The sequence below is a fragment of the Budorcas taxicolor genome, chromosome 1, assembly GCF_023091745.1.
Source record: "Budorcas taxicolor isolate Tak-1 chromosome 1, Takin1.1, whole genome shotgun sequence".
Taxonomy (NCBI): domain Eukaryota; kingdom Metazoa; phylum Chordata; class Mammalia; order Artiodactyla; family Bovidae; genus Budorcas; species Budorcas taxicolor.
This window is the reverse complement of record NC_068910.1, coordinates 54374093-54391657: the sequence shown is the minus strand read 5'-3', so window position 1 is coordinate 54391657 and position 17565 is coordinate 54374093. Positions and strand designations below refer to the sequence as shown.

The 17565-nt window shown below is 52.5% G+C and overlaps 1 protein-coding gene across 1 annotated transcript in view; it reads right to left on the bottom strand.

Moving 5' to 3' along the window:
• Window positions 1-17565, bottom strand: part of OSBPL10 (oxysterol binding protein like 10) — a 322138-nt gene that overhangs the window by 13446 nt on the left and 291127 nt on the right. Inside the window, exon 8 of the mRNA XM_052637028.1 lies at window positions 9986-10463. Coding sequence (XP_052492988.1) covers window positions 9986-10463 — 478 coding nt within the window. The remainder of the gene's footprint in view (window positions 1-9985; window positions 10464-17565) is intronic.

The following is a 17565-nucleotide window of genomic DNA, read 5'->3' as shown; positions in this document are numbered from 1 at the left end:
GTGCTCAGGTTCTGCTCAGAAGCCTCGAGGTCTCAGGGCCTGCAGCAGTGAGGAGGGGCCCCGAGACCGGGAGGAGGAAGCTGCAGGTGTCCCCGTCACCTGCCTTCAAGGGCGCAGAGAAGGCGGCTCTCTGTCCCCCATCCCTGCCCTCCTCGCTGACGGACTACGCGGCAGTCCAATCCTCCCAGGGGACTCAGGTGTCCCCGAGAGCACCACCCCACCCCTGCCGTCCACACTGACCCCATCTGTGCTCAGCCCTCCCAGCCTCGGCGACCCCAGCCCACTGGCACATCCCGCGGTGGCCTCTGCAGAGCAGGAGCGTGCGGCAGCCGTGAGCCCCACATACTGGGTCTTCCTGTCTCCTTCACGAGCGTAAACTTGGTGAGCTACTATCAGACAAGTGATAGTTTCTTTAGAACGTATTTACCTGGAGCATATGCCTGGAGATGGTTAGATAGCATCACCAATTCAATGGACATGAACTTGGGCAAACTTGGGGAGACAGGGAAGGACAGGGAGGCCTGGCGCACTGCAGTCCACGGGGTCACAAAGTCAGAAGCAACTAAACAACAACATGTGTCACCATTTAAAAAAAAAAAAAAAAGTCTTAGATGAGACCTTCCCAGGTGGCTCGGGGGGAAAGAATCTGCCTGCAATGCGGGAGACATGGGTTCAATCCCTGGGTCGGAGAGATCCTCTGGAGTGGGAAATGGCAACCTGCTGCACTTTTCTTGCCTGGAGAGCCCCATGGACGATGCGCCTGCGGTCGGAGGCCGTGGGGCTGCAAAGAATCGGGCGTGACCGAGCACAGATGAGACCTGAGGTCAGCAATCCCCAACATTGGCACCACACCAGGGACCGGTTTCGTGGAAGAAACTCTTTTCCCGGATGGGGGCTGGGGGTGGTGGTCTGGGGATGATTCACGCACACTACGTTTACCGAGCACCTTATTTCTATCGTCACATCGTCTCCATCTCAGGTTATCAGGCGTTAGATCCTGGAGGCTGGGGACCCCTGCATCATTCCAAGTCCCCCGTCCTTCACCAGCCTGGTGACCTTAACTCCTCTGCCCCTCAACTGATGCAGGGTAACGGAACCCAGACCTCACAGGGACGTGAAAAAGTGACCCCTGAAACTCAGCTAAGAGCACACAGCTATGCTGCTAGGATACTGATCACTCCCCACTCCCTGAAAGTGAAAGTGAAGTCACTCAGTCGTGTCCGACTCTTTGCGACCCTCTGGACTGTAGCCCACCAGGCTCCTCCGTCCATGGGGTTCTCCACGCAAGGATACTGGAGTGGGTTGCCATTTCCTTCTCCAGGGGATCTTCCTGACCCAGGGACTGAACCCAGGTCTCCCGCATTGCAGGCAGACGCTTTAACCTCTGAGCCACCAGGGAAGCCCCACTCTCTGGGCAGGTGAATTCTTAGCAGTGCTTCTTCCGCTCAGGAATGAAGAGGAACTCACAAAGTCAGGTGATGGGTGATGCTCATGGGGGCTGGGGAGCCAGGTGGGAGGCAGCCCCTGCCTGCCCAAACCAAGGAGAAATTTCCCTCCAGTCCACTGAAATCAGACGAGCGAGCCCCAGAGCAAGGCTGACTTACTGCACTGCTGAGACTGCTTTCCTGGGCTCTTTTCTGAAAACTCACAAATGTGTTCTCACTCATTAAATCACCAGCAATTATGCCTTCTCAAGACTCTGTTTTCAAGACTGCGTACAAAAACCTGTCCCTAATAATGAATAAAAGACTATATTAAAACTAGACTTGCAAATGGGTTCACAAATGAAAGCTCCTATTTAATTGGCCTAAGAGCTGAGAGAAGCTTAAAAACAGCGAATAATCCAGCCTCCCGGACCATGGCTAGTCCTCAAGCTGGGAGGTTTCTGCTTTAAATCCCACCAATTGATTTATCAATAAACATAAGGCCAAGTATGAAGACTGTGAAACTGAGGTATCTAAAATAATTCTGAGGAACCAAAATATTCCAACAGGACGTTGACACTGGAAAGAAAGCACAGAAGCATGGAAAGCGACTCCAGGGGACTAGTCTGCAGGCCCCGTGCGCCAGCCTTCAAGGGCAAACCAGTCCCGGCCTACCCCCTGGACCCGTGTACTGGCGCTGGTCTGGAGTTCTGGGGGGCAGGGGTTTCCAGACCGGCTGGATGAGCCATGTCCCCAGCAATCCGGTGGGTGCCAAGCAGAGGGACCCATGCCTCCTTTCACAGAGTGATGCCACCTCGGGGAGGGCTAAACAGTGTCAGCGCTGAGGGACCTTTCAGGGAGGTCTCTGAGGAGCAACTAGGAAAAGTCAAGGCACAATGGAGCAGTTGATAAGGGCATTGGATCACAGCCAAACGCGCCACAGCCTAAAGGCTCTCATTTAAAGCTTCCCCGGGACTTCCCTACGGGGCCAGTGGCCAGGACTCCACGCTCCCAGTGCAGGGGGCCCGGGTTCGATCCCCGGTCAGGGAACCCGATCCCACATGCTGCAACAAAGATCCGACAGCAAAATGAATTTTAAAAGTTAAGCACAAGATCTCAGGCAGACCCATCTAATCTACAGAATGAAGGGCTGGAAATCGTCACTTCAAGCCCAACCAACGCATTCATGGCATGTCCCGGATCAGCACAAAGATGGCAGTGAGGCAAAGAAAAACAGCCCACCTCCCCCGGCGCCCCCCCACCCACAACCTGCCCCCAGAGGCGCCTCGAGCCCAACAACCAGAATCTGGGAAGCTTGGTACTCTTAGAAGCGTTTTCCTGATGGGTGAGAGTGACTGAGGGGGAAACGGGGTCTTGTTCTGATGGGCGGGGCCATGCTCAGTCAATCTCTAATCCAATATTCTGTTGATGGAAGGGGCTGTGTTCCCTCCCTGTTATTCACCTGAGGCCACTATTGTAGAGGTAATGAAGATAATGGCGACCTCCTTCAAAAGGTCCCGCACCCACTGCCACACCAGTGCCCCTGACCCCGCAGCAGGCCACCGCTGACCCACGCCTCCGCCAGAGACTCCTGGACACTCACGGGCAAGTCTGGGTCAGTCTCCTGTGGGGTCACTGCTCCTTTCTCCTGGGTCCTGGTGGGCACAGGGTTCTTTCTGTCTGTGCCCTCCCAGGGTCTATTTCCCAGTCCTGGGTACAGGTCACGGTGGAGAGTTCTGAACAAAACGTGGTCCACTGGAGAAGGGAGTGGCAAACCACTTCAGTATTCTTGCCTTGAGAACCCCATGAACAGTATGAAAAAGCAAAATGATAGGATACTGAAAGAGGAACTCCCCAGGTCAGTAGGTGCCCAATATGCTACTGGAGATTAGTGGAGAAATAACTCCAGAAAAAATGAAGGGATGGAGCCAAAGCAAAAACAATACCCAGTTGTGGATGTGACTGGTGATGGAAGCAAGGTCCGATGCTATAAAGAGCAATACTGCATAGGAACCTGGAATGTCAGGTCCATGAATCAAGGCAAATTGGAAGTGGTCAGACAGGAGATGGCAAGAGTGAACGTCGACATTCTAGGAATCAGCGAATGAAGATGGACTGGAATGGGTGAATTTAACTCAGATGACCATTACATCTACTACTGTGGGCAGGAATCCCTCAGAAGAAATGGAGTAGCCATCATAGTCAACAAGAGAGTCTGAGATGCAGTACTTGGATGCAATCTCCAAAAAGACAGAATGATCTCTGTTCGTCTCCAAGGCAAACCATTCAATATCACAGTAATCCAAGTCTATGCCCCAACCAGTAATGCTGAAGAAGCTAAAGCTAAATGGTTCTATGAAGACCTACAAGACCTTCTAGAACTAACACCCAAAAAAGATGTCCTTTTCATTATAGGGGACTGGAATGCAAAAGTAGGAAGTCAAGAAATGTCTGGAGTAACAGGCAAATTTGGCCTTGGAGTACAGAATGAAGCAGGGCAAAGGCTAACAGAATTTTGCCAAGAGAATGCACTGGTCATAGCAAACACCCTCTTCCAACAACACAGGAGAAGACTCTACACATGGACATCAGCAGATGGTTAACACCAAAATCAGATTGATTATATTCTTTGCAGCCAAAGATGGAGAAGCTCTATACAGTCAGCAAAAACAAGACTGGGAGCTGGCTGTGGCTCAGATCATGAACTCCTTATTGCCAAATTCAGACTAAAATTGAAGAAAGTAGGGAAAACCACTAGACCATTCAGGTATGACCTAAATCAAATCTTTTACACAGTTGAAGTGACAAATAGAATCAAGGGATTAGATCTGATAGACAGAGTGCCTGAAGAACTATGGACAGAAGTTGGTGACACTGTACAGGAGGCAGTGATGAAGACCATCCCCAAGAAAAAGAAATGCAAAATAGTTGTCTGAGGAGGCTTTATAAACAGCCATGAAAAGAAGAGGAGTGAAAGGTAAAGAAGAAAAGGAAAGATATACCCAACTGAATGCAGAGTTCCAAAGAATAGCAAGGAGAGATAAGAAAGCCTTCCTCAGTGATCAATGCAAAGAAATAGAGGAAAACAATAGAATGGGAAAGACTAGAGATCTCTTCAAGAAAACTAGACATACCAAGGGAACATTTCATGCAAAGATGGGCTCAATAAAGGACAGAAATGGTATGGACCTAAGAGAAGCAGAAGATATTAAGAAGAGGTGGCAAGAATACACAGAAGAACTGTACAAAAAAGATCTTCATGACCCAGATAATCACGATGGTGTGATCACTCACCTAGAGCCAGACATTCTGGAATGTGAAGTCAAGTGGGCCTTAGGAAGCATCAGTGCAAACAAAGCTAGTAGAGGTGATGGAATTCCAGTTGAGCTATTTCAAATTCTAAAAGATGATGCTGTGAAAGTGCTGTACTCAATATGCCAGCAAATTTGGAAAACTCAGCAGTGGCCACAGGACTGGAAAAGGTTTGCATTCCAATCCCAAAGAAAGGCAATGCCAAAGAATGATCAAACTATCACACAATTGCACTGATCTCACACGCTAGTAAAGTAATGCTCAAAATTCTCCAAGTCAGGCTTCAACAGTACGTGAACCGTGAACTTCCAGATGTTCAAGCTGGATTTAGAAAAGCAAGAGGAACCAGAGATCAAATTGGCAACATCCACTGGATCATCGAAAAAGCAAGAGAGTTCCAGAAAAACATTTACTTCTGCTTTATTGACTATGCCAAAGCCTTTGACTGTGTGGATCACAATAAACTGTGGAAACTTCTTCAAGAGATGGGAATACCAGAGCACCTGACCTGCCTCCTAAGAAATCTGTATGCAGATCAAGAAGCAACAGTTAGAACTGGACATGGAACAACAGACTGGTTACAAATTGGGAAAGGAGTATATCAAGGCTGTATATTGTCACCCTGCTTATTTACAGGGTGCACCATGAGAAATGCTAGGCTGAATGATGCACAAGCTGGCATCAAGATTGTCGGGAGAAATATCAATAACCTCAGATATGCAGATGACACCACCCTTTTGGCAGAAAGAGAAGAAGAACTAAACAGCCTCTTGATGAAAGTGAAAGAGGAGATTGAAAAAGTTGGCTTGAAACTCAACATTCAGAAAACGAAGATCATGGCATCCAGTCCCATCATTTCATGGCAAATAGATGGGAAAATAATGGAAACAGTGACAGACTTTGGTTTTTTGGGGGGGGGCTCCAAAATCATTGCAGATGGTGACTGCAGCCATGCAATTAAAAGACACTTGCTCCTTGGAAGAAAAATCATAAGCAACTTAAACAGCTTATTAAAAAGCAGAGACATTACTTTGTCAACAAAGGTCCATCTAGTCAAGGATTTTTCCAGTAGTCATGGATGGATGTGAGACTTGGACTGTGAGGAAAGCTGAGCGCCACAGAACTGATGCTTTTGAACTGCGGTGTTGGAGAAGACTCTTAAGAGTCCCTTGGACTGCAAGGAGATCCAACCAGTCCATTCTGAAGGAGATCAGCCCTGGGATTTCTTTGGAAGGAATGATGCTAAAGCTGAAACTTTAATACTTTGGCCACCTGATGCAAAAAACTGACTCATTGGAAAAGACCCTGCTTCTGGAAAAGATTGAAGGCAGAAGGAGAAGGGGACGGCAGAGGATGAGATGGTTGGATGGCATCACCGACTGGATGGACATGAGTTTGAGTAAGCTCCAGGAGTCAGTGATGGACAGGGAGGCCTGGCGTGCTGCAGTCCATGGGATCGCAAACAGCTGGACACAACTGAGCGACTGAACTGAAGTGAGAAGCGTTTTCTGTGAAAAGTCAGAAAAACGGTGGGTTACAGAGCCCACCCTTAATTTATATGAAAGAAAGGGAGATGGGGCTACTGAAAGGACTGAGAGAGACTGAAAGCTCCACAAGAATGAGAGGCAAGCCCCCAGGCCCGTCGACGGCAGGAGTACCTGGGGTGCGGGTCCCCAGGGGGCCCAGCAGAGTCTCTCCAGACTCTTCCTTCACTTTCCGCACTCCACTGAGATGTCTAAAGGAGAATTTTCAGGCACAGAGGAAAAATGAGAGCAGAAAATCCCAGCTCTGCTCAAGATGCTACAGCAAGGGTGTGACACGGTTTCCAACACACGTCATTAAGAGCTTTGCCCCAGGTGTCCAAGGTGAATGAAGGCCGCGGCCCCTCCCAGCTGCCCGTAAGGAAGGGGGGAGCCCAGATCCTGAACGTCAGAGGCTGACCCTACACTCAGCAGACATGAGTCTCCAGGTCCTAGGTGACAAGTTTTAACCTCAGCTGGGACCTCCCCACAGAACCCCAGCATGCAGAGTCACTGTCTGCTCAAGTCGCCCCTCGAATGTCTAAACCCTAACATAACCCACCTGGACCCCTGCACACTCCTTCTTCCAAACCAGCACTGCCTCCAGTCTTCCTCACCTCAGCGAAGGGCTCTTCCTTCTAAGCTGCTCAGGCCAAAAGCCTGGTGTCATCTGCCTCTCACAGCTCACATCTGAGCCCCAGATGCACCTGATGAAGGGTTAACATTCCAAACAGACAAAGAACCTACACATCTCGACGTTAAAAAACCAAACAACTGACAACGAGGTGGAGGATCTGAAGAGGCACACAGCAGTCCGCACGGCCGCCTAACGGCCAACAGGCACAGGAGCAGACGCTGCACGCCTCAAAGCATCAGGGAGACCCAGATCAAAACCACAGTGAGATGTCACCTCACGCCTGTCAGAACGGCCGTCGTGAAAAAGATCAGAGATAAGAAGCGCCGGTGGGGGTGTGGAGGAAGGGCGCCCTGTTCACGGGTGGTGGGAGTGTCACTTGGCACAGCCACTATGGAGAACAGCACGGAGGTTCCCCAAACTAAGGCCAGCTCCACCACACGACCTGGCAGTCACACTTCTGGGTATTCATCCAAAGAAAACGAAAACACTAATTGGAAGAGATACACACACCCCTACATTCAAGCAGCATCATTTACAATAACCAAGATATGGAAGCAACCCAAGTGCCCACCAACGGACAAACGGACCGAGAAACTGGTATAAATCCACAGTGAAACAGTTGGTAAAAGCTAATGCAATGTTGCCCTTTGTGACAAAAGGGAGAGACCTAGAGGCTATTATGCTACGTGAAATAAGTCAGACAGAGAAAGATAAACACTGTATGACATAGGTGGAATCTAAAAACACAAAATGAACAAACGCAACACAGCAGAAACACAGATTCAGAGAACAAACAGGTGGCTGCCAGAGGGGAGGAGATTAGGAGGTACAGACTTCCAGCTGAAAAATAAGTAAATGAGTCACGGGTATGAAGTGTATAGGGCTGGGAAGAGCATCAACAATTATGCAGTATTTTAGGTGGCACTAGTGTTGAAGAATCCCAGGAGACACAAGAGACACGGGTTCGATCCCTGGGGCAGGAAGATCCCCGGAGGAGAGCGTGGCAACCCCCTCCAGTACTCTCGCCTGGAAAATGTCACGGACAGAGGAGCCTGGTGGGCTACAGTCCGTGGGGTCACAGAGAGTTGGACACGACTGCGTGACTGAGCGCACATGGCAACAAAGCAAAAAGCCTCGGCATCACCTTCCGCTCACGCCCCACATCTGATCACTCCACTTATTCACCCAGATTCCCGCCCCATGTCACCACCCCAACCATCTCTGCCCTGGCCCAAGCCACCACCATCTCCTGCCTGGATTCTCAGCATAATCTCCTGACTGATCTCCTTGTGCCCCTTCCTCCTCTTACGACCTGGTGGCAACAAGCAGCTGGAACAATCTTGCTAAAATGCAAGTCAGTTCACAGAATCTTCTCAAAGCCCTCATCTTCGCGGCTCACTTAGCATCAGTGACAGCGAAAACCCCAGGGGACGGCCCCCAGGCTCCCACATTCCTCGGCCACAGTTACCTCTCTGACCTCATCTTCTCCCCTGTTCTCCCTCCCTTCTCCAGGCACACGACTTCCTGTCTCAGTCCAGCAAGCAGGGGCCCCTCTGCCCCTGGTCCTCAGGGCCTACTTCCCTGTGTCCGACACACTTAGCAAGCCATTGACAAGGCCTGTTCATCACCCCCTGAGGTCCTTCATCACCCCCCGAGGCCCTTCATCAGCCCCGGGGTCCCACATCACTCCCCGGGGCCCCTCACCACCCCCTGGGGTCCTTCATCAGCCCCCGAGGTCCTTCATCAGCCCCGGGGTCCCGCATCACCCCCCGGGGTCCCTCATCACCCCCCGGGGTCCCTCATCACCCCCCAGGATCCTTCATCACCCCCCAAGGTCCTTCATCACCCCCTGGGGTCTTCGCCCAGTTGCCTCCTCCTTAGTGGGGTCTATCCAGCTGCCACTCCAGCCCATCCTCTAGCTCCACCACCCTGTCCCCCCATTCCCAGGTCCGCCTTCCCTGCTTTATTTTTCTCTCTAGAACTTAACACCTTCTAAAGCACCCCGCCAGTGTATTTCCCCAGCAGAAGAGAGCTTCATGGGGACACATTTTCTTCCCTCAAGTATTCATGGCTCCCAAAACAATGGCTGGCATACATTAGGTGCTCAATAAAAGCCTGCTGAGTCAATGGGAGGTTCTCTAATCTCCTGGAATTCTGGAAGGGCTTCTGAGGAGCCATGTATATACCCTGAACCTGCAAGCCAAATTTTGTGTTGGATTTTTTTCTCTTTTCTGAGAGTCTGTGGCCAGAATCTCAAAGGGACTGATGACTAAAAGGAATTTGAAGAAAAACTTATATAGGCACCTGAATTCAACAAGCATGATTATAGTTTTCCTCCAACAATGAATACACTGCATTCACAGCTATCTGCTAAGAGGGGAATGTGTGATCCACGCATGGTCTGATTACACTGGGTTCTCGATTCAGAACTGCAAGCCCAGCAACCAGAGATTTGTCTTGGGAATCATTTATGAGCAGATAGTGAACAGGCAGCGCTATGATGCTCAGGGCGTCCCTGGTGGCTCAGAAGGGAAACAATCTGCCTGCCATGCAGGAGACCCGGGTTCGATCCCTGGGTCGGGAAGATCCTCTGTAGAAAGGGATGGCAACCCATTCCAGTATTCTTGCCTGGAGAATTTAATGGATAGAGGAGCCTGGTGGGCTACAGTCCATGGGGGTCACAAAGAGTCAGACACAACTGAGCAACTACATTGTTTGTGAGCCAGGACACCAATGAGAATGAGTAAAGATGTGTTTTCATAGATTTGAAGCCAACTCTAATATTCACACAGAGCTGGAAACAAAAGGATCTGTTTGGTGGCCCGCACACAAGGAGCAGGTGAAGAACCCAGGTGGGCAGCCTAACAGGCAAAGAGCTGCATCCCGCTTCCTGCATCACCTCGGCCCCACCAGGAAAGAGCCAGGACCTGGTCCCCAAGGGCAAGCCCCATCCCTAGTCCCCACCCGTCCACTTAACCCCAGCTCTGTGATGAAGTGAAAAGCAAGGTCTCCACACGCACACCCTCAAGCACCCATCAGGTACACAAATGTCCCTCTGTCGGAGCCCAGCTCCACCCCTCGGCATGGCTTACCTTCCCCGATCATCGAGACCCCCACGGACATGCCCATGAACTTGCTTTTGGTCCACACGTGAGTGTTGACACAGAGTCTCTTCTCCTTGCACTCACAGTAGAAGCAGGAGATGGGCGGGTGGTGAGACACCTGCTCAGCCACAAACCGCAGCTTGTAGTTCTTGGAAGAGTCGTCAGCCATCGGGTGTTCATGGCCCGCGGGGGCGGGGAAGGCAGTCCTCCGGGCCTTGACCTTGTCCTTGGGAACCTCCCAGGAGCAGTGGAATGTCTCGCCAATGATGGGGTTGTAGGGCTTCCTGGCCAGGGCACCCTTGCGGCCCTCGTGGAAGGCGGTGAGGTAATACTCCACGAAGCCGATGACCCGGTCCTGGGGCGTGGCCCCCGCCGCGACGGCCAGCAGCAGGTCGGGGTGCGCCAGGAAGTCCGCGTACATCTCCAGCAAGGACCGCTTCTCCAGAATGAACGTGGGGAGCACCACCTGCGCCCGGAGGAGGCAAGGTCAGACAGCGAGCCCTGCGGTTACAGGCGAAAGCTGGGGCTGCCACCCCCTCAGGCACGGTCCCCAGGGCCGGTGCCAAGCCCAGTTCCTTGGATGTGCACACGCGTGACGGATCAGACGGCAGCACGTCCAAGGAACTGGAACTGGAAATGGAATTGCGGAACTGGCAATGCGGCGGCACCCGTGATGCCCGCCCAGCCTCGTGGGCGACACTGTCCTGAGCTGTCTTCCATTCTGCTCACCTCGGCTGAAACCACAGCCTCTGTGTCTCCCTCCACAGCCGGCACCTTGCTAACACACAGCCCTCGGTCCACACCCAGCTCTCCACCGTTTAGAGACGTGAAGAAAACAGCTCCAAAGGGCTCTTTTGTATTCTTCCTGCCATCGGGCACTGCCAAGGGCGATACTCGGTGTGTCCCCCAAACCCGGATCCTGGGGCTCAGGGCTGCCGTGTCAGAGGGGGTCCAGACAGACCACCACCCACGAGAGTATCTGTTTGGAAATTGCTATAGCAAGAGCAGTATAGAAACCCTACCAGGATCGGGGCAGAAAATGAGTACAGAAGGGGCCTGGCCCATGTCTCTGGAGGCAAGGCCAGCTAGCAGGCAGTGTTCACAGGGTTACCACACACAGGAGGGCCACAGCTGGAGGCTGCTCCGTGGGCTGGGTCAGGAGAAATGAGCTATGAAGAAACAGACTGGGCTGACAGCAAAAGCTTCTGGTAAACTGCCTGGCTGAGGGGTCAGCTCCTCGCTGTGTCACTGGCCCACGACTGAGGCCAGGGAGGAGCCTGGACAGTCCACCAGGGGCTATGGCACTCCTTGGTGGTCCAGCATGGATCTGAGTGGTCCCTCGTGTGCCACACACCCAAGTGCCCAGAACCCAGGGATTAGGCCACCTAAAGCAGGTGAGGGGCTTCCGGGGACACAGGTAGCCCCTCACCATGCCGGCCCGCTAGCACCCCTCGGCGATGTGGGCCAGTAACCGCGCCCGCTCGGCTGCAAGACAAGCCTGTGCTGACGCGGAAGGCCCTCTCACTCGGCTCCTCTCGCTAGGCTCACCGGGTTTCGAAGCCAGAAGACCAGTCCTGACCCTTGAACTGCCCGCGTGAGGGGAGGGGCTGGCCAAGGTCGCACGGCTGGCTTCTGCTCCTCCCTGTGCGGCTGCGTCTGTCCTTCTGTCACATCTGCGGCACCAGGCCACTCGAAAGCATCGCCGACCGGGAATATCACACACAGCCCTGTGAGTGGGTCCCCAGCTCGGCCCTCGCTGGGACCGTTCCTCTCGAAAGACGGAGACACGGTGGAAGCGAGGTATCCTGAGAGACAGGCGGACACAAGAGAGACAGACAGGCGGACAAGAGACAGACAGGCAGACACAAGATAGGCGAGGCAGACACGAGAGAGACAGGCGGACACGAGACAGGCAGACATGAGATAGAGAGGCGAGGCGGATACGAGACAGACAGGCGGACACGAGAGAGACAGGCGAGGCGGACACGAAGACAGCCAGCCTCGAGACAGGCGGACAAGAGACAGGCAGACATGAGACAGACAGGCGGACACGAGACAGGCAGACACGAGACAGGCAGACACGAGACAGACTGGCGGACACGAAGACAGCCAGCCTCGAGAACAGCGAAGAGTTCTCAGAATAAGCTAGGGAAAGGCCAGCCCACCGGGAAGGAGAGGCCGGTATCCTTCTTAATGCTTTTCCGTCTTTCACTTGAAAACGATGTCAGAGGACAGCACAGCTGTGACAAGTCCAAAGGAGCCAGACGCAGAATGAACGTGTGAAACGGGCCACGGGCCACAGAAGGACCCCACGTTCAACATGTCTCTCTTGGCGACAGAAGTGTCTTTGCACTTCTTGTGAGTATCTTTCTGCTTTCTTTTTCTAATAAACTGCAAGAAGAAACATCTAAACTATGACCATACAAACTAACGGAGATCTTCTAATTTTCTTTTGAGCCACAGCCTGACAGATTTGAGCGCCTTGGTGCCAGAGGACTCCAGCTGACCAGGAAAAACGCATTCTGGCTCAGAGTGGCCTTCGGACCCCACTGATCTCGCCTCCTACGGCTCTGGGTGGGAGGAGGTCAAGTTCAGCCCCCCTCCCCATGCTCTGGGGGGACCCAGCTATGCCTCTCATGTCCTCTCCCACATGAGGTCCCCCCAGGAATGCCTCCCACACAGGCTGTGCAGGTTGGGAGCTGTGGATTTAAGCAGCCTTGGAACTCCCCCTCCTTCCGGCCAGTAAAGTCAACTTAATTTAAAAAGTAAAGAAAGGGACTTCCCTGGTGGTCCAGTGGTTAAGACTCTGCACTCCCAATGCAGGGGGCTTGGGGGGATCCCTGGTCAGGGAACTAGATCCCATATGCACAACTAAAGATTCTGAGTGCTATAACTAAGACCCAGCACAGCTAGACACACACATATTTTCAAAAAGAAAAGAAGCTTCCAGGGTCCCCATCTCCAGACCCTCCCACATCACACCACCCTGTTCTCCCTCCCAGGCAAGTGGTCCTCTGCTGGGGGGTGGGGGGCTGGGCGCTGAGCCACACTGAGGCCTCCAGCCCAACGGATGGAGCTCCACATGAAGGGAGTCCCACGGCCTGGCTCCTCCTCCCACCCATGGGACGAGGGGTCTCCGTCAACCATTCCAGCTCTGGGACCCAAGACTGAACGTGAAGGCAGAGAATCATGCAGATGTTTCTGCTCTCCTGGGAAAAGGGTAGAGTTTAAGACACTTCCCCTAAGTCAGCATTTCTGAACTCAGAAGCTAGAGGATTAAGGCAAATTAAATAGGGACTTTCCTGGTGGTCCAGTGGCTAAGACTCTACACTCCCAATGCAAAGGGCTTGGATTCGACCCCTGGTCAGGGAACTAGATCCCACAGGCACAACTAAAGACCTTCTGTGCCACAATTGAGACCGGGTACAGCCAAATAAACACATACGTAAACAATTTTTTTTTTTTTTTTAATGAAACAAATGGAGAAAAGAACGCCACTCAGAATCCCAAGCTGCGGATCATTGAAGCCCGAAAGCCTCTTTGGGATGCTGTGGTCAGCCCTCTGCTCTCACAGACGAGGGACAGACAGGGGAGGAGGCAGGGAAGGTGTGTGGAGGGGACCTCAGGGCCCCCGACTGCTCCCCAAGTTGGGTCCATCACCCCGACACCACGATTCTCTGCTTCTGGCCAATGAGAGCATCTTCTTTCCCTCAGTGACAAACGAGGTGAGCGTTCCCTGGACATCAGAATGGATGGCCGGGCCACCCCCTCTCCTGTCCCTGATTACGGCAAGGGGGTCAGGAAGCAGCCCAGGGGAAAGGGTGGGATGAGAGCCCCACCTTCCAGCCCATTTTACTCTTTCCAGGACGACAAGGCAATCCACCAGCCCCAAACTGTCATTAATATGCAGATGGGGGATTTCCCTGGTGGTCCAGGGTTTGAGCATCTGCTTTCCAATGCAGGGGACCTGGGTTCAACCCCTGGTCTAGGAACTAAGATCCCACCTTCTGCGGAGCAACTGAACCCAGGAGCCACAACCAGAGGAGCCCACACACCTCAACAGAGACCCAGCTTGACTGGAAGAACAGAACCAAACCTGGCGTTGGTATGCAGATGGGAGGGCGCTGGTGGTGACTAAGGATGGACACTTCCGGCGCCCGTCTCTGGAAAAGCACAGCTGGCACTCCCTAACCCACCCTCCTTTCCAGCTGTCACACCCACCACTACTTCTCCACGCCACAGCTGGACTCGTCTTTCTAAACTCTCTGCAAGAGACAAAGGCCAGGGTGTCCCTCACCTTCTCCAGTCTCACACTAGCCCTCATTTTCTGCCTCCAGCCTTGCCCTCACAAATGTGCTTGCACACACATGCACACACACACGTTCAGTCCTGTCTCTCTTGCCTGCCCTCCCTCCTGCCTTGTCTTGAGAAACAGCTCAAGGGTAACCTCCTCTAGGAGATCTTTCCTCACAGCTCCCGCTTCCAGGTGAACCCACCCACAGGCTCCTTGACTGTAACCATCAGACACCCCCATTGTAGCATCTCTAGGGCGCTCTTGCTTTGATCAATGCTAAACAGAGCCTTATTGGAACAACTGGGGGAAATTTTACTGCGGGTGTGTTAGGGGAAGCACGCTAACTGAAACCGCAGACTCTGGCTAGGCACCCCAGTAACCATCTGTGTGAGTTATTTTATGACAGGAAGTGCTGGTAAGGAACTAAGCCACCACCAACCGGAAGAGTTTAGGAAAGGTTGAAAGGAGACACCATGTGTCTGTCCACCTCCCACCTCCTTCTCGCTGGAACCATCTTGGCTGAGCAATGCACACACCACCAGAGACAGGCTGGAAAATGATCCCATCACCACAAAACCCAAGGCTGCAGGGCGGCCTGGCAGGGCAGTTCTCCTGGGGGCCCACACCCCGCTGCTCTCCGCCCGGCGCCCCTTCCCAGTGAAGTCTCTCGCTTCGTCAGCAAATGTGTCTCCTCGGACGGTTCATTTCCGAGTGGTAGACAAGAGCCCACCCACGGGCGCTGGAAGGGGTTCCCCTTCCTGAAACAGGCGTGTGAGAACCAGAACCGCATGGATGTGAAACTTTCCCAGGGCGACAAATGAGTCGTGCAGGAGAACGTCCCCGTCAGGTAACTGATGATCTGCCCAGCTCCACTCACTGAGGGACATCAGGGAGGAGTCTGCGACCTGCTCTGAAACGGCTCATCAGGAAACTAACACGTACATACACGCATGTGTTCTTGTGAGGGACAGAGAGAAGCGGGAGAGGAAGAAGAGAGAAAAATGCAAACTGGCCAGAAAAGGTGAAGAATGTACGTGCAAGTTCGTTGTTCTCTTCCTGCAGCTCGGCCGCAGACGGGAAAATGTGCAAAACAGAGAGTTGAAAGGAAAAGAAAAAAAGGCTCTACGAGGGATGCAACACCTGGGAACTTACTAGTTGTCCCAGACAACGCTCCTGAAATCAAAGACGCAGGGAATGCGGTCTCACAGCCAACCGCAGGTCCCACCCACTAGGCATGTGACGCTGCGGCGCTGTCAGCTCTGGGGAAAGCAGAATTCCCGGAGAGAGGGAGGAGAAAGGGCAGCCAGGGGGCGACTGTCTCCCCGTTTATCTCTTGCTGCCGTTTGTGCAGCATATCTAACCCAAGTCCTTCAACCCAGCACCATGACCATCCTGGGCAAAGACGCCACCCTTCCCTCTAGAGAAGAACCTCTCTCGCCTATGGTCCCTCCCTGACATTCCTTTGCAAATCAGTCACTTAATCATCTGTGTCTTGGGTGGTGGACACTGTAGGCACGAGAGCCAAGAAGTGGGGAGGACTAATCGGGCTGTCTGTCTCCAGCAGAGAGGTGAGCTACGGCCCAGCTGCTCAGACGACGGCACCAAAGCGCTGGAGGCACTGCTGCAGGTCTGTCCAGCCATCGTCAGGGCTGCCTTTGCCGCCATCAACATAATTAAGACCGTGAACTACTTTGGGGAAAAGGAAAAAAGGTCTGCACTTGGGAATCAGAGAAAAATTAATTACAGCTAAAGTTGCAGCAGTCTAGAGGTAACGAACTACCCTTTGGGTGGGGCTCCTAGAACCTGGAAACAATTGACTGCCCACTGAGAAAGTCAAAGGGTCCTGGGAAAGAGTGATGGCCTGTCCCTTCCCCACAAAGGGGAGCACAGTGGGCCTCCTCTAAGGAAGGGCTGGGCGGGAGCCACCTCTCCAAAGGAACACCCATTAACTTGGTAACGGGGAGAGCCATCTACCTGATACTCTGCCATTAAGACTGGCAAATCCACCCGGAGCAAACAGCAAGGACAGGAGACCAAGATCAGCCCCCGAGATGGATCTATGCAATCCTTTAAGGCAGCCAGAAGACGCACACACAAGCCCAGCCTTACAAAGCAAGCAGGAGAGGGTCTGCACTGCCCAGGGCTCTCTACTCGGCCGAGAGGATGCTCCCCTGAGTTCCCTTAAAGGGCCAGCTCCCTTCATGCCTATTTCATGGGGCTTGGGACATCACAAAAGGCATTCATTAAAACTGTTTTGGGATGAAAAGAGTTTCAAATAAAATTTTACTTTTTCTGAGAAGATATTTCCTACATATAGAGAGGTGCATTTGTTGGAATCAGGTCCCACGTAGCCTCAGGGTTCAAGACCTTGGCTCGTAAGAGGGTCAGAGGCTGTGGGTCGAGGTTCACCTCTTGGCTACGGCAGCCGTGAGGACCTGGGCAAACTTCCCCTGGAGAAAAAGGAGCGTAAGCACAGCAGTGCTGTTAATCTGTGCATGTAGTGACTGCGCCTGGAAATGTGGCCTAATAAAATAATATGATCAAAGGAAAAGCTGTGCGTTTAGGATGTCCACTGTATAATATCAAACAGCCATTTGAGGAGGTCATGAAGACAACGAAACGGTCTGCTGGGAGGTTATCCATCTGTGAACATGAATGCAAGCCATGAGACAGTTTCCGTGCAGGCATGCAGGTGTCTGTCCTGATGCGACTCTCTATCTGGGGGGTCCACGAACCACAGCCACAAACTAAACCTCTTGGTTTTACAAACAGCAATACTGGAACACTTTAAACAATTCTTCAAGAATCAGAGAAAATTAAGACAAAGAAACGAGGATAAAAAATAAATTTTAAGAAATTAAAAAAAAAAAGAATCAGAGAAACTTCACAATGATCTCAGAGAGTTTCTCTCTCAATGTACAGAATCTTGGCTAGCATCCTTGATGGACGGGATATGCATGGGGCACCCAAGGAGAGTTCAATACACTCTTTGCCTTGCACTAGTTCTGACCACAATTATCCCGAATTTACAGGGAAGGAAACGGAGACACTCGGAGGCAAGGTGACTCAGTTGGGAGGCATCCAGGCTCAGAGCCACGGGCATGAACACAGGGCTCTCTTGCGAGTCCCTGGGGTCTGCACACTTCTACTCCGCTGCCTGCCTCCTGCTCCAACGATGAATGGTACTGGCTATGGGCAAGCCCTCTGCCCCTTCATGGGATCCCAGCCCCTCCCCTCTCAAGTTCCCACAGGCATCTCCACCCTCTCTCCCGAC